Raw genomic sequence first — 23830 nt, forward strand, 5'->3', positions numbered from 1 at the left:
TCCAGTACCACCACCCGAGTCTGAGCTGCTGCCACAGGCCAGCCTAGAAAGTATTTTAGAGGCCAGCAGCATGGCCATCCTAACTAGCCTCCCTGCCAGATGTCACAGACCGTGTTATGTGACCACTTTGTCTGACCTTCATGCTCTGCTCACCCCCCTTACCAGCTAGAACTCATGCATTCCGCTTCCAGTTCCTCACAAGCATCAGGCTTGCTCCCAGCCTCAAGGCCACAGGCTTAACTCCCTTCCTTATTCAGGCCTTGTATTCAAAGGCCTCCCTTTGATAAGGTCTCCTCTAGCCCTGCCCTGCCCCACCCCCAAGCCCCTTACACCTACCTCCCTTTCTCTGCTCGACTTCCCCTTTCTGATTTTACTTCTCACCGTCACCATATCCACCACACTGTATCTTTCATTTACGTTATTTCTTCTTAGTCTCTCCACTAGAATATAGGCCCCAAGGAAGCAGGGGTTTTTCTATTTCGCTCCCTGCTGTAAAACCCTAGGAACTGAAACAGTTCCTGGCATGGGTTGGGTGCTCCACACGTTTTTGTGGAATGACCTCTATCTAGCATCCTTTAGAAGTCCCGTCTAGAAGCCAGACTGAAAGCCGCTCCCTGAGAGGCTGAATCTGCAAAAAGAGGAACCCCGGAGACCACTGCTGAGGCAGATGAGGGTCAGCAAGATGCCAGGCCTCCGGGGGAACACCCTGGCCCAGCCTGAGAGAGGTGAGGACACCAGGCCCAGGCATGTCCTTGCTGTTACGCCCTCACCAGGCTCTTCCCCTCCGGGCCTCATTCATTCCCTTTGAGCTGGAGCAGATGGGTGGGACTCTAGCCAAGATCACCATGGGGCAGGTTAGGGACAGGTAAGACGGAGAGGGATTCTGCCCTAACAGGAGCAGAGGAGGGGTAGGAGGGAAGAAAAGACCTCACCAGGCAGGGGTCACTTTTATTTGAATCCTACTTTGGGGTTCATCTATCATCTGTGACAGCTAAAATAAAAAAAAAAAGAAGAAAAACCAGAACCCAGGGAAGAGAGGGGCAGGGGGTGGGTCCTGGTCAGCCCAGGGGTCAAGCCATGTAGGGGAAGCGCAGCAGCAGCCCCTCATGGGGCTCCAGGTTCAGGTGCTGCAGCTCGAGGGACGTGCCCTCCTTGCGGCCTGGCCTGGTGCTGAGCAGCAAGTCGGCCTTCGCTGGCAGGCGGGCACTAGCAGGCAGGCTGGTGGCCTCCAACTTGACAGGATGGTTCAGGTCCCCGAAGTTGAGCACCACCAGGAAACGCTCGTTCTGGTCCCAGTGGCGGACATAGGCAAAGACACCAGGCCCCGAGGAGAGTTCATGGAAGTCCCCATGCAGCAGCGAGCGCTCCTTATCCCGCTGGTCACTCAGCCACCGGAACACGGAGAGGAGGGAGCCAGGGTCTTCACTCTGGCCCTGAGAAGGATGAAGATGTAGTGGGAGGGGATGAGTGACTTCCCTGGGTGTGGACCCCTTTAAGGCACCTGCCCACCCAGGGTCAGTCAGGCCTGCCCCAAACCCTTACCTTCACAGTCATGTTGGCGCTTACTGACCCAGAACCCGGCCTGAAGGTGTTGGGAAAGCTAGACTCATCCCACAGCATGACTGGGGCCTTCGCGGGCTGAAAAGCAGAGAAAAGAGCTGGGAAAAGGCCTGGGGCCCACAGTCCCTCACCCTTCCTTCCATTGCCATCCCCATCGAAGCACATAACCCTGCCCCCTCTGCCCCCCCCATCTCCCTGTGCCTGGACAAGCAAGGCTGGCTCCCACTCAAGGTCTCATCCCAGACAGCCACCCAGCTAGCTCCCTCACTTTCTTTCTTCAGTTCTCTGCTCAGGTGCCTCATCAGATTTTCTGTGGCCCCTCTATATAAAATATGCCCCATCCCCTATTCTCTAGGCCCCTGTGTACCCCAGGTTGGACATGTTTTGGGCCTTGGTCCTCACTCTGGTGGGTGTGAACCCACTGTAAATAAGATCTCTTCAAGATGTTACTTTACTTCAGTTAAAATGTGGCCCAAATGAATCAGGTGAGACTTTAATCCAGATTACTGGAGTCCCTTATAAACAGAGTGAAAGACACAGGGAACAGCCAGAAGCCAGATGTCAACAGAACCCGGAGGAGAAAGGAGAAGATGGCGCCATGCACATTACCATGTGATAGAAAAGACAAGGAACCCCAAAGATTGCCAGATGGCTGGAAGATGGCCAGAAGATACAGACCCCAGTAGAAAGCAAGCCTTCTGGCCTCTCAAAGCTTGGGCCAATAAATTCCTGTTAAGCTAACCCATTGTTTTATGGTATTTGTTTTAACAACTAGGAAACAAATACAGCCCTTTACCCTGCTTTCTTTTGTCCTTATCAGTACCTGGCATCTATTTGCTTATTATCTAATTCTATTCCCTCCAGCTCTTTGGGGCCCAGCTGTATCTCCAGTGCTTAACAGACAGGAGTTTTTCAATAAAACTGTGGAATAAATGAATGACTCGTTCTATATCAGTCCAGCCATCAAACCTCCAACCCCTTGGCTAAAGCTAAGTGAGTGCCTTTGTGTTACCAGCTCTTATCTGCTACTCCTCTGGCTCCTCTACTAAATACGAGCTCCTGGAGGGCTGGGAGCCGGCTCAGCCTCCTCTGCCTGCTGAATGAATGAATGAATGAATGAATGAATGAAAGCTACCATATTGAGAACCTACCTGGTATGAAGTATTGTATTTAAAAATATGCCCCCTCATTTAATCCTACCTGCTCTGCAAGAAATGCAACACCAAGTAAGAAATTATTGAGACTCAGAGAGGAGAAATGATTTGCCCAAGGCCAACTACAAATCAAACGCACTTCTGCCAAGGCCCGTGTCTGTCTGCCGCCACCCACAGAATCATCATGATGGAAGAAAACAACCCCATCCTCTCTCTACACAGAGAGAGAGAGAGAGAGATGAGTAGACAGCAAATGTGGTACCTGTCCAGGAAGGGCAGCTGCCTGCAGGCCAATCTCGTCCCCATAGCTGAAAACAGGGGTCCCTGGCAGGGTGAAGAGCAGCAGCTGGTAGAGTCGGAGAAGGTGAGCTGGCACGAAGGACGCCAGGAGTCCTGCCTGCGACAACTGCAGAGACAGATGCACCAGTGAGCCCTACGACTTGCCTCTGCTTCAATCTCCCAACACTCCTTCCCTCCAAAAAAGGCCCCCTGCTGCCTCCTCTCTCTCCCACCCCTGTGGTACTCACACTCCAACTGCACCAGTGATTGTCAGTGGCATTCAAGTACTGGGTGACCAGGAATTTGGTATGCTCCCCAGTGAAGCCCGAGTTTGCCAGGTAAGAGCTAGTTAACAGCAGGTCCTTGGTGGAATCAAGTAGGCTGAGGATCTGCTGAAGGTCGGAGGAGTTCGTCCCTGCAATCAAGAGCCTGCAAAGAGCAGAGCGGGGATCAGCGTTGGTGTAAGAGTGGAGGGATAAGGAATGGAGCTGAAGAAGGTTCTCTGTACTGGCAAACCCGCACTCCCAGGACCTAGTGCTCCACTGAGAGGTTCCCACAATGGAGCAGAGTGGGCAAGGGGTGGCCTGGCACCCACCTATCTTCACTGAAGCTCTGGGTAATGTTCTCCCACTCAGCCAAGAATGAGGACGCATTCTAGAAGGAAAAAAGCAGAGTCAAGGAGCAGGGAACACTACTTGGCCCTGGCGGAGTCCCTCGTTCTCACCCAGGTTCTGCCTCTCACAGGCAAAGAAAACTCACCTTCAGATTCTCCAGGTCCCGAACCTGGAACCCATCCACACCATCCTGCAGCCAAAAATTCAGAGCATCCTATAGGGGGTAAAAGAATAGAGGAAAGATATCAACATCCTGAGGCAAAGGCTTAGAAGGTTCTAGCCCACACTGAGCTTTACCCACCACCTTGGGACAGTCACTTGCCTTGCCTGGGTCTCAGTTTCCCCACCTCTATTACAAAGCCTTTGGTCCCCTTAAACTCTTAACCTTCCATTGATTCTCTTAGTGCTATAGCATTTTACTTCTCGGTTCCTCCCTCTGGGAAAATCACACAGCTTCACCTTTGACAGCTACAGAAAAGGCCAAGAGAAAAAGTACCCGTTCATAAACAACTTTATTTTACCCTTAGGATATGGAATGCTATTATACTCGTTTTCAATGCAAGAACAGGCTCAGAGAAACAAGGAGACCTGCCCCAGGTCACGATCAGTGAGCAGCAGAGACAGGACCCAACAGGCTAGTCTCAAGATGCCAAGACAGGCGTACTTTCTCCTCTCCCAGTTTCCTGAGGCCCCGGGAGGGTGTGAGTCAAAGAGCCTCACAGAGCAGGGCCAAGGACAAAAGACAAAGCACACCCCCAGGGCAGTTTATGAGCTGAGCTGAAAAGAGGAAGCCAGCTCTGCTGGAACAGGCCCAGGCCAAGCCCTGCCATTCCTTGAGCATACAATGTGGTACCCCACCCTACTGTCCCTTTTCTCCCCCGTCTCTGGGCTCCATGGGGTCTCTCATCTTGTCTCCATTTCCATCAGAGGCTAAAAACGTTCCTCTCTGGGTAACTTGTAAAGGCTTCCCAGCCATTGGCAGGCATTGAACTGGAGGAACCCAAGGGTCCTACCCAAATGCTGGGGGTCCAGGGTCAGAAACAAAGCTGCTAAGGAAGGGACAGAGTCTGCCTCCTTTTTCGCTCTACCCTCTCTGAATTGGCAGTGTCCTAGAACCTAGGTATCCGGAGTTGACATCCAAAGCCCCACTCCCAGCCTGGTGGGTAGGGTTGGAGCCTATACCTTAAGAGAAGGCAGACAGGAGTAGCAAGACTACTTATGACTTCAAGCTGAACCTCAGCTTCCTCATTTACAAATTAAGAACAATGACAGACAGCTTGTACGGTTAAACAGGGGATCAGAAACATAGGAAGCCCCCAACAGTTACAATTTCAGACTGCGCCCCACCCCAAAACACTTCAAACAAGATCTGGGAACTCAGTAGGGACAGGATTCAACACAGAGAAAGTGTTTGTTTCCTTTTCCAAAAGGAAGAAAAACCAAACTTCGAGAAGGACATCTGGGAAATTCTCTTCCTGTCACTCAGCCTCAGAATAATCAAGGAAATAAGAAAAAGGAGTCATCAAACAAGGAAAGAGAAAAAACGGCCTATCCTTGCTGCTATAGGAGGAGACATTCTTCCTTGGCTCCAAAGACCAGACTCCTCAGCTGCACCTAGACGAGGTTTCCAGGGTTCACGGAGAAAAAAGTCATACTCACCTCCACCTTAGCAGCCACAGTGTCAACCTTTTCAGGAAGGAACCAGGAATTCAGGCCCCTGTAGTTGGGGGTGAGGTCCAGAATGACCCGGATGCCTGGGACAATGGAGGAAAGAGTAGTGATGAGAAAGATTTCAGGGTGAGGGGGAAAGAAGATTTCAACAAACACAAGTCTGTTGAGTTCCCTAAGTATCACTTTGCACAAAAATGTGGATTTGAATCCTGGCAAAACGAATTCCACTGAAACACAGATGAGAGTGAGGAGGGGCTTTAAGATGCTGCCGTGCGGCGGGGTAAGAGAAGGCTGAGCTGGGGGCCCTGGACTCCCCACCTCCAAGGTGGACTCAAACACGGTTCTTGATTGAGCTGTAAGGCAATATTCCATTTTTTTTTCTTTAAGGATCCACTGCTCTACAAACTTAAAACTCACTAACCTAGTAAAAACCTACAATTGCAAATAGGGGCACTGAAGCCCAGAAGTTTAAAATGTCCTGCTCAAGAATGTACAGGAAAGTAGAAAGCCTCTGAAACATTTGACAAATTTATCAAACTCAGAGCCAGTGAGGAGGAAACCAGACACGATTTTATCATGCCATTCCTCTGTCCAGAAAGCCCAAGCCCTTTCTAAGTGCCTCCTTGAGAACCCAGGTCACCCACTCTTTTTCTTGGCCGCCTGCAGGAGATTGTCAAAATCTTCCTTGGAGCCAAAGGAGGGGTCGATCTGTTTTAAGTTGGTCCCTGCGACGTCATCCTCCGGGTTCTTGTGGATCGGGCCCAGCACCAGGCCCTTCACCTTCAGGGTGGTCAGGTAATCCAGGCGCGCCTTCAGGCCTGACAGGGGGAGGCGGGGTTAAAGTTAGGCCCCTCCGCGCGGCCGGGGCTCCTAAGGCTGGGGGTGGGGTGGAGAGGGGTACGGAGGCGGGATCACGAGACTCGGAGTAGCTGATGTAAGGAGCGCGCACATTGCTTCAGAAGCCGGGCGGGACTGGCCCCTGGCGCCGCGGAGGAAGGGAGGGCGCTGAGTCAGCCACCCCCGAAGAAACGGGGAGCGGGGACTGGGCTGGTTTTCTTCCAAGAAAGTGGAGAGGCCCCCTACCCGGGGAGCCGTCGCCGGTGGCCGGCGGGGGGCCGTCTCGGTCAATCTGGGTCAATCTGGGCGTGGGGGAGGGGGAGCAAGGAGCGGCCTAACCAGATTCAGCCGGAGATGGGGGTGGGGGTGGGGGCGCTCACCGGCTAGGTCGCCCGCGTCGCGGCCCTGGAAGGCCTGAAGGTCGCCGATGCGGTAGAGCGCGCCCTTGTGCCACCACCTGAGCGCGGGCAGCTCGCGGCAGCGCGGCGCCCGCACGATGATGACCACGGCGCCCGCCAGCATGCCGAGCCAGCCGAGCCAGAAGAGCAGCAGCAGCGCCCAGCGGGTGCGCACCCAGCCGGGGCTGCCCGCCACCTTCAGCAGCTCCTCCTTGGACAGGCCCGTGAACTTGGCCGAGGCCCCCGTCTCCGCCTCGTCGTCGGCCACCTTGATCTTCACCAGACCGTTCTTCTCGGCGCCGCCCGGCCCGGCTGCCACCGACGCGGCGGTCATCGGCTGCTTCTCGGGCTCCAGCTCGTTCAGCTCCACCTCCTTCATGTCCACCTCGGTGTCCTGGCTCATGGTGCCTGCGGAACCGGCGACACGGTGCGACCTGCGTTTAGCTGGTGGCCGAAGCTGGCCCGGTGCTCGCGATCTCAGAAGAGTCTCCCGGGACCTAAGCGATCTTGCTGCTGCCCGCTGCTGCGTCTGCGCTGCGACTGACGCGGCCTGGGGACTTGGCCCGGGAGCCCGGCCCCGCCCCGGCCCGCCCCTTAAGGGGGAACGGCTAGGACCGCTCTCTCCCGGAACGCCTGGAGGACTGCGCGGAACCTTGAGGGGCACGGAGACATTGATTTTTTGCGCCCAGGATCCCCGCTGGTCCCTCCCGCCTCCAAGAAGGCGGGGAGCTCCGGATTTCAAGTCCCGTACGCCGGCTCCAGCCCTCCCCCCACCGAAAGGGCCACCCCTCGCCGCCTTCTCGCCCACCCTGCAGGCTGGTGACCACCCCAGACACCATCGCCATTTGGCCCTCGGTCTTCCCAACTTCTCAAGGGCCACTTGCATCCTCAGAGCCAGCCAGATCCAACTTCTTCCCTTCCCCACACCGGGCCTCGTACTTTCAGGCCTCTGTGACTTGGTGCTGGGCACCAATTCCCCGCAGGGTTTACTCCCACTCGTCCTTCAAGACTCATCTTAAATTTAGTTCAGTTAATTCATCACGCAGCAAATATTTATTGAGCGCCCACTACAGTACTTTGCTCATTAGCGTTACTGAATTGAACTAATCCAGTCCTCTCTCTGATGTTTTAAGATTAACCTGTTTGGACAGAAGAGTGAGGCTGACACTCCCCCCATCCCCCACCCCTCTTCTTACTCCAGCTTCCTCTATCCAGTTTCTGGCACCAGGATGTGGGGGGGGAGGAGGAATCAGTCATCCAGAAAAGCCAAGAGAGACTGAGTGGCAACTGGGGGATGGGACGGCCGGCATTCCAGAGCTGGGCCTCAATTAAAAGCATCCATCTTTTAACTAGCAGATAAAAGGTGCCATCCCAGACTCTTCCCCACCTTGCAGATTATCCCAAACTGCCCTAGGGTGCCAGGGCCCCCCACCTCCCCATGGCTTCACTCTGTTAGGCCTTGGATGGAGGGTAAGTGGGGGAGAAACGAGGTTCACAGTGGGGACTACCGGACATCAACACTGTGAGGGGCCAATGCTCTCAGGAACTTCTTGTTCCTGAGCAGTGCCAGCTGGCTTATTTACAGAGAGGAGCTGAAGCAAACAGTGTCTTCCTCTCCCACCTGGGCTGGAAGCCAGGATGGGGATGGCTGTGTATTTGGAAGAAATCAGAAACCAAGATATGAAGTGATGGCAGGGAGAAAGAGGTGCCAAAGGAGGGCCAAGGATGTGACAGGGCTCATCCTCTGCCATACCCTTCCTGTATCCCAAAGCCCATACCCCGCCCCACTCCATGAAAGCTGGACTAATTCTTAGGAGGAGGCAGGGAAGCAGGTCCGGGTTCAGACCAGTGCTCAAAGATGATAAGCAGTCCAAGGCAAGGTGCCCTCAGGCATGCTAGATAAGCAGTGCCAACCAGGGACTCTGAACAGACTTTAGCTACAGCACAAAAGCTCAAGGTTGAGAACTGTGGGGTAAGGAGCTCTCCTTGAGACGTTCCAACATAACACCCCCTAGAAACATCTTATCTCACAACCCTCCCTGACTCCAGAAGGATGAAGCCAATTCCTTCTGCATACATTAAAAAATAGCAAAAACTTACTTCCCCAAGCATATTACCCACTACACCTTCCACATGCACTACACTCCAGCCACATTAGCCTTCCAACATCTGCCAGTGTGGAGACACGGAAGGTTCCCTGGCTAGATAGACTATACAGTGGGGCCACTTCCCAAACTCTGGAAGCCTGAAGGCAGGCACCAGGCTGGGAGAAGGCCAAAACTTTGCATGCCTGAAGGCAGGCAGCAATTTAGATAAGGGCTCCTTGCTGGGTTCCTTCCAGTGCTCCTGTCTCCTGCTCCTGCTGTTTCCCATCTAGTCCCAAAGAAATTGTCCCTTGAGATTAAAGATATGTAAACACACATTATGGCTTTAGAAAAAATGTACCCTCCCTGAAATACCTGAAAACAGTCATGTAGGAGACTATCTTGTATGCTATAAAAACCTGTAGAAATGAGTAGAATAAAACTTTCTTTTGCAGAAACACAGAGACGGAGTAGGCTCCCTTCTTTCACAGTTGGCGCCCATCATGGGGCTCACCAATCCTGACCACGACGTTTGGAAGCTGCGCAGTAAGTACAAGCGAGTTGTCTCGCAGTGGGTCAGAAGTTTCAGCCACTCAACAATATGGGTCAGTCTCTCAGAGTTCCCCAGTGCCAGTATGTTTTAGTTTTACAACGGCTGCTGCAGGCTAGTGGAGCTTCTGTTTCAGAAGATAATTTGTATTCTTTTACTGCATGATGTGGTTCAGCATAACCCTTGGTTTCCTGAGGAAGGCACGTTAGACTCAGATGTGTGGGACCACATTGGACGAAATTTAAAGCACCACTTTAAGCAAGGACAGAAAGCTTCCTCTAAAACATTTACTACATGGGCTCTTATTCGCACTGCCCTGGCCCCTCTTCATATTGCCGAGACTGAGAGTTCTGAAACTGAGGTCCCTAAAAATGAGACCGCCACTCTCTCCGATAAAGGTCTCCCTCCTCCCAAGCCCTCGGTCCCCATACCGCCAGCCGATAAAGGCGGCAGGAAAACGACCGTAGCCTTGCTCCTTCGCCTTTCTCCTTTACCTCTGCCTTCATGGCCGCTGCTGCCCCCATCCCACTTCTAGAGATGCCACACCAGTTTTGCAATGCTGTCTTCACAAGGCAGCATTAGCCAGAGATTTTGTTTGCCCCATTATGCTTAACCAGCTGTCCAGAAATTTTTCCTAGAGTACTGGGACTGGAAAGTCCAGAAGAAAGTGCCTGCCACAGACAAACACCAAAAGCATCTGAGTTAAGGTAGCTTTGCAATTCAAACTTTCCCTGTGCTGGGTAAGTGTGTAATTTTTTTGTTTATTGTCTTCACTTTGCTTTCTTTTGTTTCAATTAGTCTACTGTGTAGTAAAGCTAATTAAGTTAATCCAAGAGTCATGCATGCAAACTCAGTGAGTTTCAGCCCCACTAACTATAACCCCAGATTTGTAGTTCTCCTTTTAAATTTTGTGCAGTTTGCACAGTCTGCATTTGTGTGAAAAACCAATGTCATAAAATAATATCTCTACTAAGGAATCTGATAATAAGAACTTTAACTCCCTCTCTCTATAAAGAATGTTTTTCTAATTAAGGGGAAAAGGGAAGTAGCTTTGTGCCAACTAACTGAGAAATGTGGAATGAAGCCTGGATAAATAGAAATGTGGGATAAAGCCTAGATAAATACAAAAAGTTGTAGAAGGTTTGTAGAGTAAAAAATTTATTTCTGTAGACAAGGTTAACAGATAGATACAAAAAGCTATAAAAAGTTTGTGAAAACAATTATTTCTATGGTCAAAGTATAAAAATGGTAAAAACTAGTAATAACACTGCTTAACAATAGAACCTCACAACTTAAAGAAAAAAAGGTGGTTTTATAAAACAAAATAGCATTAAATATTGTAACCACCAGCCAAAGCAGTAATTAATATTCAGTGTTGTATGTGCCTAATAATTCACAAAATATAAAACATTCCTCACCATATTGCAAGCTCCACACATTATGGTCTCCTGCTGTTTTTGTTATGAAAAAAGTTTCCTTAAATTATTAAGGTGTTGTTTCTTAATACAAGGTTGCAAAAGTGTTTTTCTGAATAATCAGTATACGATGCAAAAAGTCTCTTTTATCGAAATAACTTCTTGCACTCAACGTATGTTAAGTTTATCATGTCCTTGGTTATTTAAAAATACTGTCTTCTCACTTTTAAAAAAGTTAAGTCTTTTCCTTAAGTTTAACTAAATTAAAAATATATATATACTGTTTCAAACCTAATAACTTTTAACATTTTGCTTTCTCAAAGTCAAACACTAAAAAATATCTTTTTATTCCCAACAGTTACAAAGAATTTATTCTTTCATCTTAGAAAAATAAATAAACTACTAAAAAATAATTAAATTCATGCAGTATGTTACAAATTGCAGAAAAATGTTTAGACAATGTTATAAAAATTAAAAACTTCTGAACTTTTAGTTACTAATATGCATAACATCAAACAACAATGTAGAACTGCTAATTATAATTTCAGTTATTTTTAAAAGGTTATCTGTCACAAAACAGCCAATGGAACCCTGGAGCCCATCGTCCTGTTTCCCAGAGAACCAATGATGCTGTGCTATAACAACTGTACAAAGAAGATGCCTCCCAAAGCTAACTCCAGTGCGGATGGACCAGTCTAAGAAGACGTGGCACTCGTTCCTGGAACCCCCATGATATCCCTATGAATGAGTTTTATGTCACTACACCAAACTGTAATCATAATAAAAAGAGGGGAGATATGGAGACCTGGAAGTTTCTCTGGCTAGACAGACTATACAGTGGGTCCACTTCCCGAACTCTGGAAGCCTGAAGGCAGGCACCAGGCTGGGAGAAAGCCAAAGCTTTGCATGCCTGAAGGCAGGCAGCAATTTAGATAAGGGCTCCTTGCTGGGCTCCTTCCTGTGCTCCTGTCTCCTGCTCCTGCTGTTTCCCATCTAGCCCCAAAGAAATTGTCCCTTGAGATTAAAGACATGTAAACACACGTTATGGCTTTAGAAAAAATGTAACCTCCCTGAAATACCTGAAAACAGTCACGTAGGACACTACCTTGTATGCTATAAAAACCTGTAGAAATGAGTAGAATAAAACTTTCTTTTGCAGGAACACGGAGACGGAGATGGAGTAGGCTCCCTTCTTTCACATGCCAGACTCACAGCACACAAGGCTTCCTCAGGCCTCTGTACCTTTGGATGTGCCATTCCCTCTTCTGTTTTGTTCTTCCTATTCTTCCCCATGGCCTCACAAGCTCCTTCTCATTCAAGACCTAGCTCAAATGACAGCCTTTCCCAACTCCTGGGACAGACTTACTTTCCCTCAGCTACAGCTGGTGTCCTGTTTGTTTATTACATTTCCTTATTTGGATATCTATTTGTACTCCAAGACAGGTGGCAGGCACCATGTGCTATTTGTGGATGGAACTGCAGCTCAGAGATAACATATAGGAGGCACTTCATAAGTGTTTGGGAGATCAGTGAATGAACTAAATAATCAAACTCAACTCAACAGAAGTAGCTTGTGAATATAAAGGAATAAACATGAAAAGGAATTTTACCAGCACCGATCAGGAAGAAGCTGCTTACATGGAAAAACAAACCACCAAGACTTGTAACTGTTGAACCAAAATAAAATAATGTATCTGCAGTAGGGGGTGGGGGAGACAGGAAAGCAACAGGGAAAGACTGTAGAGAATCCTTAGATCCCACAAATATATTGATAAATGTAAAACAATGTTTACTCTAGGCAATGCAAAGTAGACAATTTGTCAAGAATTCACCCTTCCACATGAGGCCATGAGCCTGAGGGTTTTACACTCAGGGGGCAGATGAGGGTGGGTCGGGTATAAAGGGCCAAGTACACAAAGCACGTTCCTTTCTTTTTTTTCTTTTTTTTTTTTTTTAGGGGCCCCTTCCGCATACTTTTTTTTTTTTTGAAATAAATTCAAAGTTATAGGAACAGTTGCAAAAACAAAACAATACTAACCTCATACACAGAATTCCATCATACCTTGACCCTCCTCCCCCGATAGCCCAATCCACCAACTTTAACATGCCGTCACATCGCTGTTTCTTTCCCTCCCTCCCTCCCTCCCTATCATCCATCATCTATTGCTCTGTCTTCTGAACATATGAGTGCTAGCTGAACAAACACTATAATTCACATATACACTTCCCAGGAATAAGAACATTCTTTAATGCAATCCCATTAAGCACAGCTAAGAAGTACAAGAGATTCAACAATGATACAAAGCTTACATTCTATATTTCCTTTTCCTTCTGTCTCAGCTGTGACCCTTTGAGCCTCCTGTACTCCATCCTCCAATCCCATCCAGGGTCATCCTTGGCATTCAATTGTCATCTATTTAGACTGTCTTTTTTTGTTTTCAATTGTGGAAACATATATACAGCCTAAATCTTCCCATTCCACCCCCTCCCTAGCCTTCCATTAGTGGGATTAATCACATTTAGAATGCTGTAATGCTCTTTCCCACCATCCATTACTAGAAATTTCCCTTCAACTCAAACAGCAATTCTACACTCATTTCTTTTTTTTTTTATTAAATTCAGTTTTATTGAAATACATTCACACACCATACAATCATCCATGATATACAATCCACTGTCCACAGTATGATAACACAGTTATGCGTTCATCACCACAATCTATCTCTGAACATTTTCCTTACATCAGAAAGAACCAGAACAAGAATAAAAAAATAAAAGTGAAAAAAGAACACCCAAATCATCCCCCCATCCCACCCCATTTGTCCTTTAGTTTTTATCCCCATTTTTCTACTCATCCATACACTAGATAAAGGGGGTGTGATCCACAAGGTCTTCACAATCACACTGTCGCCCCTTGTAATCTACATTATTATATAATTGCCTTCAGGAGTCCAGACTGCTGGGTTGGAGTTTGGTAGTTTCAGGTATTTACTTCTAGCTATTCCAATATATTAAAGCCTAAGAGGTGTTATCTATATAGTGCATAAGAATGTCCACCAGAGTGACCTCTCGACTCCATTTGGAATCTCTCAGCCACTGAAACCATTTTGTCTCATTTTGCATCCCCCTTTTGGTCAAGAAGATACTCTCAGTCCCATGATGCCGGGTCCACATTCATCCCCGGGAGTCATACCCTGCGTTGCCAGGGAGATTTACACCCCTGGGAGTCGGGTCCCATGTAGGGGGGAGGGCAGCGAGTTCACCTGTCGAGATGGCTCAGTTAGAGAGAGAGAGGGTCACATCTGAGCAACAAAGAGATACTCAGGGGGAGACTCTTAGGCACCATTACATACAACTTTAGACTCTCCTTTGCCTACACTCATTTCTTAACTCCCCATTGTCCCTTCCCCCATTTCTCTTAACCCATACTCTACTTTTCATCTCTATGGTCATATTCTCTGACAATTTCTTTGTGTTTACTGTGGGGCTTAAAATTAACCTCTTAAATCCATAACAATCTTGTTTTTCTTTGATACCACCTTCATTTCAATAGGACACATAAACTATGTTCCTATATTCCTCCATTCCCCCACCTTTATATAGTTGTCTAAAATTACATATTTTACGTTGAGTTCAAAACCACTGATTTGTCACTAGAGTTTGTATATTTTATATCATGTAGGAAGTAAATAGTGGAGTTACAGTTCAAAAATTATTGACTTCTATTTGTATTCCATTGTGGTTGGAGAATGTGCTTTGAGTATATTCAATTTTTTTTTTTTTTAATTTATTGAGGCTTGTTTCATGTCCCAGCTTGTGGTCCCTTCTGGAGAAAGATCCATGATCACTAGAGAAAAATGAGTGTCATGGTGATTTGGGATGTAAGGTACTATATATGTCTGTTAAAATTCTCTATATCTCTTTCTCCTTTCTTTGTTTCTCTGTTGGTAGGGCTCCCTTTAGAATCTGAAGTAGGGCAGGTCTTTTATTGGCAAAGTCTCTCAGCATTTGTTTGTCTGTGAAAAATTTAAGCTCTCCCTCAAATTTGAAGGAGAGTTTTGCTGGATAAAGTATTCTTGGTTGGAAATTTTTCTCTCTCAGAATTTTAAATATGTCATGCCACTGCCTTCTCGCCTCCATGGTGGCCGCTGAATAGTCACTACTTAGCCTTATGTTGTTTCCTTTGTATGTGGTGAATTGCTTTTCTCTTGCTGCTTTCAGAACTTGCTCCTTCTCTTCAGTATTTGAGAGTCTGATCAGAATATGTCTCAGAGTGGGTTTATTTGGATTTATTCTATTTGGAGTTCACTGGGCATTTATGCTTTGTGTATTTATATTGTGTAGAAGGTTTGGGAAGTTTTCCCCAACAATTTCTTTGAATACTCTTTCTAGACCTTTACCCTTCTCTTCCCCTTCTGGGACACCAATGAGTCTTAAGTTTGGACATTTTATTTTATCTATTGTATCCCTGAGATCCATTTCAATTTTTTCCATTTCTTTCTCCATTCTTTCTTTTGTTCTTTCATTTTCTGTTCTGTGGACTTCTAGGACACTGAGACGTTGTTCAGCTTCCTCTAATCTTGTATTGTGACTATCCAGAGTCTTTTTAATTTGGCCAACATTTTCTTTTATTTCCATAAGATCTTCTGTTTTTTTATTTACTCTTGCAATGTCTTCTTTATGCTCTTCTAGGGTCTTCTTTATGTCGCTTATATCCTGGGCCATGGTCTTCTTGATGTCCTTTAAATCCTTTGCCATGTTTTCATTCCTCGATTGTAGTTCTTTGATTAACTCTGCCAAGTACTGAGTCTCTTCTGATATCTCGATTTGTGTGTTTGGAGTTGGATTCTCCATATCATCTGGTTTTATCATACGCATTAAGATTTTCTGTTGTTTTTGGCCTCTTGGCATTTGCTTTGTTTGATAGGGTTCTTTCAAGTTGTAAAAAAAAAAAGATATCAATCTAATTTTTCAGAAACAGTTTGGTGACGTACACTTTCTCTAACTAACCAGCAGATGGCATCTATGAGTCATCTATACCCCTCAAGTCAGTTCTCAACCTTGTTCCCACTGTGTGGGGAAATGATTCTTGTGGGGTTCAGTTGGAGAACTCAGTTTGGGTGTGTTGCTGGAGCCATCCGCCCTGAATGTGGGGCGTGTGTACAGGTGGCCAGGGAGGAAGGGCAGCTTTAATATTCAAATCCCCCAGGTTCCCAGAGATTTAAGGCCGCCGCAAGAGTCTAAGCCTTCATTTCATTTCAGCCTCAGACCCTCTCTCTCGCTGTCCCACAAACCACCGGACTTGGCATAGCGTCCCTGGGTTCTACGAGCGGGTCCCCCCTCCCAGCCGCGATCCTCCAGGAGCTCAGCCAAGGGAATGCTGTGCTACGTCACCAGTGCGTGCCGTCCCTCAAGGGAAGCCCCAGGCCCCTGGGCCGTGCAGCGGCGCTCTCAGCCTGATGCAAAGATGGCAGAATGGGGCATCTCAAACCCCTCTCCTTGCACAGTTCCTCCTTCCCAGCTCCGGGACAACTGGCGGGGCTCTGGGCTGTGGGCACGGCCCCGTGCAGGAGTTTATCCAGCCCTCCAGGGAGCCAGCTGCAAGTCGCGGGGTTTCTTTCAGCTTCCGGCTCCCCCCTCTGTTCCCCCAGCCCCGAGGGTATCTGCAGCAGACTATCCTCCAGGCCAGACACCGAGAGGCCGTCCCAGCCCCCTCTTGCTGTGTTTTACTGCATGGTTCCCACTCCCGCAACTGCAGCCGCTCCTGGGTTTTTCCCTTTTTTTTTTTTTTTAAAGAGCCAGTCTGTCTCTAAAAGCCAAGCCCTGGCTTCCCCACAAAGCCACGTGGCTGCGGGTCTTCCAGCCAGCTTACTCACTCGTTTCAGAATGGAGACTCCCAGTTTCACCAAGTATACGGCCCCTGTGATACTAGCAGACCTCGTCCAGCTGGCGCATCGCTGTAACTGGTATTCTGGGTCACTTTCTGGTTTTTATCTAGTGTTTTTCATGGAGGTGTTTTTTTGCCCTGTCTCACCTAGCCACCATCTTAGTTTCTCCAGCACATTCCTTTCTAACCCCCTGTTGCAGGTGTCTTTTGATGAGCAAAAGTTATCAATCAAAACATATTAAACTTTTCTTTTATAATCTACATTTTTGTGTGTTGTGTTGAAGAAATCTTTCCTTCAAGGTCTAAAGGATATTAATCTATGTTTTCTACTAATAAATTTAAGGTTTTCGTTTTGATTATTTAAGTCCTAAATCCACCTGGAATTGATTTTTATATATGGTGTAAGGTAGGAGCCAATCTCTTCTTTTTCAAAATGGATAACCATGTTTTTCAATTCCATATATGAAACAGTCCTTTCTTTCCCCACTGATATGCTATGCCACCATCTCATATACAGAGTTACCTAAGTGCATGGATTTTTCCGGGTTTCCTATCCTGTTCCTTTGGTCAATTTTTGTTTATTCCTGCACACTGTCCTAATTACCATAGCTTTATGATGTCTCATAGCTGGGAAGTCAAGTCTCTTCTCCTTGTTCTTTTCTTCAATGTGTCCTAGTTATTTTTTGCCCCTTACTCTTCAATTAAGTTTTAGAAGTATATAAAGTTTCATGAAAAACTATATTTGGATTGCTATTGGAATTGCACTGAATTATCTATCAATTTGGAAAGAACTGACAGCCTTGTGATACTATCTTTCCATCCATGTATGTGGTATATGTCTCCATATATTTATTTCTTCTTTAATATCACTTAATTGAGTAACTTTCCCTGTAGGGGTACTGTACATCTTATTAGATTTATTTCTAGGGACTTGAAAGTTTATGAAACTATTATAAATGGTGTCTTCTCTTTAATTATGTTTTCTAGTTGCAAGTCACATTTGCAACTTAATAAGATATTAAATCTTATATCTATCTACCTTGCTAAATTCTTCTTTCTAATAATTTGCAAATTGGGGGGTACTATGTAAATGAGGTTATCTACAATTAATGACAGCTCCATTTTCTCCTTTCCAAACCATATGCTTCTAATGTATTTTTCTTCTTATTGCATTCTACATGTTTTTAGACCCTTCAAGGGTCAATTTACTCTCAAATTGATTAAAATGACCCCCAAACCTAAGTATTCAACCCCAGTTGCTCACCTGCAATCAGTTCTATATTTCTAACTTTCCAAAACTAATCTTATCAACTTGCCATTCCACAATCCGCTACTGCATCCCCTAAGCCTCTTTTCCTCAATTCCCTGCTCAAATATGTCAATTCAGTCACTGATATCTTCATTCTTCCAGTTTTCTATAGAAGCGCTTGGGCAACTTTCTTGGCTCTAACCTCTCCCTATCTTCCGTTTTCAGTGCTAGATGCTGATATAAGCCTTGTCAGCTCACTAATGTAATTACAACCTCACAACATCCCCACTTAAAGAAAAACAAACCACCACTACCTGCTATCACACATTTCTTTAAACCAGTTGAAAATGGTCCATCTCCCTCCAGACTAGAAATGTTCCAGTTCTTCCTCCTGCATTCAGGATTTCTACTCCTACAGAATGGGCAGATAGCAAATATATTAATGCACAAACCATCTATATTAGAGCTAGTAAGTATTCTTAAATACCAGAAACAACTGAATTATGGCTTGCCCAATCTTGCTTGAATTTTTGACACTGCCTTCTGTGCCACCCATATCCACTGGTTCCCCTCCAGTGATCCTCCACAAGTGATTTCTCCAAGTGATCTTTTCTAATACAAATCTGATTGTGACACCACACTCTTAAAACTTTTCAATTGATTCCTACTGTTTCTATAGACTATGGTTGACAAGGTCCTGAGAAATCTGCCCCACACCCATATTTCAAACCTTATTTCCTCACTCACACTCTCTATTGGCACTCCCAACACAATGGCCTTCTTCCAGTCCCTTGAAAATGTCCCACAGACCACAGGGTCTTTGCAGCCTGTGCTATTCCTCCCCTAGATTGCTTTTTCTCCCACCTTTGAAATTACCTCCCCTGCACAGTTTAGTTACTTGCTTACCCCATCCTTGAGATCACAGCTGAAGCATCACTTCCTCCAGGAAGCTTTCATTCATCACCTCCCCAAAAAGGATCACTCCATTCCTTCAGAATATTTATCTCAGTTTGTAATTATATAATTCAGAGCATGACTATTAACATTTCTTCCCCACCCCACCCCCAGTCTGTTTTGGCTTATTTTAATGACTACCTCACAGACAATAAGTTTCCCTTTACCTTCCATTATTCCCTAGCAAAGAAAACAAGAGAACTGAATTTTAGACCTGGATTAAGAAAAGACTTAATACCTCAACGTTTAGAGGACAAAACATGTGTGGGATACTATGTTTTACAACACCCAAGTTATGAGAGCACAGAATAAAGTCATAGAATAGAAATACCTTACTTGCGCCTACAAAGATTACTTTATATTTAAGAATATACACAAACAAATAGGCTAATAAATACTGCAAGTTGACTTCTCCTTTAACAACAAAAAATACCCCCAAAAGGGACACACACTGTTCTTGGAAATACTGCAATACCAGGACGATGCATGGAGTGGATGGAGCAAGCCCCTTTTCCATTTCCTTGTCCCAAAAATCAACTTAATATGCTTTCCTTAGATAGAGAACATGTCAGATATTAAACTGATAAGCATAGATACTACACTTGATCTTAGCCAAAAGGCCGAGAAGCGATACCTCATGAGCTACCACCCTGCCAGGCCCCACTGACATATCCCTATTTCAGACATGGTCACATAAAGCATGTTTCTGAGGATATTTGGTTGTCATAAGCTTCTAAACAGTTAAACAGTACCAGAATCACATATTAAAGAGCTTTCTAACAATATAATCCTAAAAGCATATAATGAGAAGTTGGGATCTTGGATTTCAACACTTAGCTTCTTGATATAAAGTCTCCCCTCACTCCCTGGCTGCAAGGAACTCAGTATTTGAATAACCCCACCCACACCTAACCCTGCTCCTTCCTATTCTCACTCTCTAGTCCACAGCAAAATCACCTTAGGGCTTCCAAAGAGAAGAGCAGATAACTGTTTTTTGTTTGTTTTTTAAAGATTTTTTTGATATTCATAATGTGAACACGGGGCATACAACACTGAGAAGTAGACATTTAAGGGCAAGGTATGTAGCAGTAGAAACCTGAATTTGAAATACCATGCTGCAACTAAAGTGGTTAATCAAAGACAGAAAGTAGAGTACAGGTACCAGGGACTGAAGGGAGGGGGAACAGGGAGTTAAAGCATAATGGGTGCAGGGTTTCTGTTTGGGGTGATGGAAAGTTTTGGTAATGGATGGTGGTGAGGTAACACAACATTGTGAATGTGATGAATGCTTGGGAGTGGTTGAGATGGGAAATTTTATGTGGTATATATGTTATCACAACTAAAAAGAGAGAGACTAAGGAGACAAAGACAACTAAGTGCAATACTTGATTTCAGACTAGAACTGATATTGAAAGAGAAAATGACTAAAAGGACATTGATGGGACAATAGAAAAAAAGGGAATATGGACTGTGTGCTTTATATCAATGTTCAGTGTCTTGAACTTGATAGCTGTTCTTAAGATGGTTGTATAAGTGAATTCTTAGGAAATGTATATGGAAGTGTTAAGTGTAAAAAGGAGCATCATGTATGTGCAAGCACTCTCAGAAGACAGACAGACAGACAGATAGATAGATAGATAGATAGATAGAGATATAACAAATGGATGATAGAATATGTAAGGAATGCGGTGAAGTGCTAAAAATTGGCAAATCTGGGTATCTGGGTGGGCTATGTTAGAGTCCTATGTATTGTTTTTGTGTTATTTTTGCAACTTTCCTGTAAGTTTGAAGCAATTCCAAAATAAAAAGTTTTTTTTTTTTGTTTTTTGTTTTCTGTTTTTTTTTTTTAAGAGCTTAATCTCAATACTGTCTCTGTAATAGAGGTCAAGCTACAGAGAAATTAAAGATAATTTTCTTTAAGTGAAATGCACCACTTAAGAAGGGAAACTCGCTTTTCTATTTGAAAATAGAAATGTTAAGAGTAACAGAATAATGGCTAGAATGGAACCAATCTGAGGAAGAAAGGAAAAAAAAAAAAAATTCCCTGCTCCAACACAACTAATAGCAAAACAAAGCTCCATTTTCACAAACTTCTTTTTAACCATCAAAAAGTCCCCCAAGAACACACGGTCCCAGTACCAGACAGATTCTTCTCTCATCTTGATGGACCAGGAGGGAGAAACTGCACTCAAATATGGAACTGATATTTAAGAAAGCTTTTTCTTATTCATTACACCGAACAGGAAAAGGAAATGCAGACTTTTAGAGAGCCATAACGGAACAGCAGAAATGGGGATTCTGGTTATTACTAAGTTAGTAATCTCAACCATGAAACTGTACTGTTGAAATAAAAGTGTTGACTACCGAGAAAATTAAAGCCCCAAAGCTTTAAGAAAATGTAGAACATGTATCTTAAAGTACTTGGCAAAGAGGATTTCTTTTTGGCCACATAAAGAAAAGCAGCATTAGAACCGAGTTACTCTATAGCAAATTTTCTTTGAAACAGTAACATCATCAGGCGCAGCGCGTGGGGCGGCAACACGGCCCAGAGGCGTCCAGGGTGAAAGGCTTGCGCTGGGGAGGGGACTCGCGGCCGCCAGGCGCCCCCGCCCCACGCGACCAGGAAGAAGAAAATGGGGAAGTCGAGGGTGACGGCGCAGACGACGAAGACAGTGACCCAGATGACGAGGTTGTTGACAAGGAAGTGAATACTGAATTTGACGCTTACCCCATCTCACATGACGATTCTGATGGAATTAAGAAATGACTGCACCAGCTTTTCTTAACGGCTCCTGTGAACACTGCAGAACTAACAGATCTCTTAATACAACAGGGCCACGTCGGGAGTGTGATTAAGCAAAGGATGTTTCAGAGGACAGCGGTTACCAAGTGGATGTTGAAGAAGAGATTTTTGGTTTCATAAGCCTTTTAAATTTAACTGAAAGAAAGGGCACCCATCATGCTGAACATATTAGAGTTGATTCTAAGCTTCTGTGAGAACTGTGAAAAGAGCTGGACACTCTTTAAATGACCCCACTGTGGGCTTGCTGATCGCCCTGCTCATGCACCTGCCAAGGTGCACAAAACCAAGAAGCCACTGCTAATACCTTCTGATTAGTAAGCCACGCATGGAAGCAGGAAGAAGTAATTTCAAAAGAAATGGAGCATCCAAAAGAAAGATGATTTAATGTTTGCAAATGCAGAGGAAGAATTTTTCTATGAGAAGGCAATCTTGAAGTTCCACTACTTGGTGCAGGAGGAGAGTGACACATGCCTCGGATGCAGGTGGTCTTTTGATGATGTACCCATGAGGCCCTCATCAGCTGTGATGGTGATTCCAGCCAACAAGATTGATGAAATCATGGACAAACTCAAAGACCATCTATCTGTCTAACCCATTCCCCAAGGCAATTGCCAGAAAACTCAGTGGAGATTTACTGAAAAACTCATGCCTTTATTCAGATTAAGATCCTCTATAAAAAGTAGGATTCTGTTACCCATGATACGTTTATAAAGTATCTTTATTATTTTTTTCATTTTGGTCAAATTAATAATGTATATAGTTGATTAAATTTTTTTTGCAATGAGAAAAAAACAATAACATCAGCAATTTACAAAACACTTTTATAGGTAACTAACATCTGATTTTGAAAAAAAAAAATGAGCCCAGGTTTTTTCTCTATAGAACATAAGTCTGTACTGAAAATCAAAGTGAATCTTTACAGAAAAATTATTAGAATAAAAGAGTACAATAAAGTACTAGACAAAAGAGCAATATATAACAACCAATTCTGTTCCTGTATACCTAGTAAACAATTAGAAAATGTTATTTTTTAAGTTGTCATTTACACCAGCAACAAAAACTATAAATCTAACAATAGATAACTTCTTTATGAAGGAAATGATAATACTCTACCGAAATACATTCATGCAACAAATACTGAATAGCTATTATGTGCCAGGCATAGTTTTAAGAGCTGAGGATACAGCAAGGTCAGAGTCCCTGCTTTCATGAAGCTTAATTGTATACATTATTAATTTGACCAAGCTTAATTCCACTAGGTGTGGGGGTGGGGGTGGGGGAGTGGAGAGACAAGAAAAAAAAATACTCAAATATACACTTGTGCAATGAAAAGATAAAGTAGGATAAGGAGACTACTTATTTGGGGAGGGCATCTCTTAGGAAGTGACATTTGAGCAGAGACCAAAAGGACATAAGGGAGCAAGAGAGCTTTTTAAAAGAACGTGTCCACCCCACCCCACCCCACATCCAAGTACCTCTCTGTTGCTCAGATGTGACCCTCTCTCTCTTCAGCTAACCCAGCTCGGCAGGTGAACTCACTGCCCTCCCCACTATGTGGGACCTGACTCCCAGGGGTGTAAATCTCCCTGGCAATGCAAATATGACTCCCGAGGATGAATCTGCACCCGACATCGTGGGATTGAGAACATCTTGACTAAAAGGGGGATGCGAAATGAAGCAAAATAAAGTTTCACTGGCTGCAAGATTTCAAATGGAGTCGAGAGGTCACTCTGGTGGGCATTCTTACACACTATATAGATAACACTTTTTAGGTTTTAATGTAAATACCTGAAACTATCAAACTGCAACCCAGTTGCCTTGACTCTTGAAGACAATTGTATAACAATGTAGCTTACAAGGGGTGACAGTCTGAACTGTGAAAACCCTGTGGATCACACTCCCTTTATCCAGTGTATGGATGGATGTGTAGAAAAAGGGGGACAAAAACTAAATGAAAAATAGGGGGGGAGGGGGGATGATTTGGGTGTTTTTACTTTTATTTTTTATTCTTATTTTCACTTTTCCTGGTATAAGGAAAATGTTCAAAAAAATAGACTGGGTTGATGAAAGCAGAAGTATATGATGGTACTATGAACAGTTGATTGTATATCACGGATGATTGTATGATATATGAATATATCTCAATAAAACTGAATTAAAAAAAAAAGTTTTCTAGGCAGAGGAAGTAGCACATGTAAAGACCAAAAGGAGAAATGCAACATATTTATGAACAAAAAGATTTGATGCCATAAAGTAGTTAATGCTCCCAAAACAATCTGTAACTCCAATGTAGTTCCAATACAAATCCTAACATCTGTTCTTGGTAACTTGATGATCCTATAATTCATATAGTTTTAAGAAGTCACATTTTTGAG

General features: G+C 44.9%; 1 protein-coding gene, 1 non-coding gene and 1 pseudogene across 2 annotated transcripts; 1 reads left to right on the forward strand and 2 right to left on the reverse strand.

Annotated features, from left to right (window-relative positions):
- Nucleotides 1-976: 976 nt before the first annotated feature.
- Nucleotides 977-6921, reverse strand: SLC3A2 (solute carrier family 3 member 2). Its single transcript, XM_037838288.1, has 9 exons — nt 6496-6921; nt 5923-6096; nt 5267-5361; nt 3753-3821; nt 3589-3647; nt 3242-3422; nt 2977-3120; nt 1543-1638; nt 977-1433 (listed from the first exon to the last, which is right to left on the reverse strand). Exons 1-9 carry the CDS (start codon nt 6914-6916, stop codon nt 1071-1073), a joined length of 1602 nt encoding a protein of 533 aa, XP_037694216.1. The 5' UTR covers nt 6917-6921; the 3' UTR covers nt 977-1070.
- Nucleotides 6915-22867, forward strand: LOC119536578 (annotated as a pseudogene).
- Nucleotides 19094-19284, reverse strand: LOC119538898. The gene has a single exon (XR_005217684.1). It is a non-coding gene; the product is annotated as a U2 spliceosomal RNA (small nuclear RNA).
- Nucleotides 22868-23830: the final 963 nt, after the last annotated feature.

Source organism: Choloepus didactylus, chromosome 6 (assembly GCF_015220235.1).
Source record: "Choloepus didactylus isolate mChoDid1 chromosome 6, mChoDid1.pri, whole genome shotgun sequence".
NCBI lineage: Eukaryota > Metazoa > Chordata > Mammalia > Pilosa > Megalonychidae > Choloepus > Choloepus didactylus.

What these genes read in the sequence shown, in the direction of transcription:
- SLC3A2 (XM_037838288.1), bottom strand. Translation starts at nt 6,916, where the DNA reads ATGAGCCAGGACACCGAGGTGGACATGAAGGAGGTGGAGCTGAACGAG. An exon ending in GGGACCTGGAGAATCTGAAG is followed by an intron (nt 3,648 to 3,752) that starts GTGAGTTTTCTT and finishes TTTTCCTTCTAG; the next exon opens with AATGCGTCCTCATTCTTGGC. An exon ending in ATCACTGGTGCAGTTGGAGT is followed by an intron (nt 3,121 to 3,241) that starts GTGAGTACCACA and finishes CTGTCTCTGCAG; the next exon opens with TTGTCGCAGGCAGGACTCCT.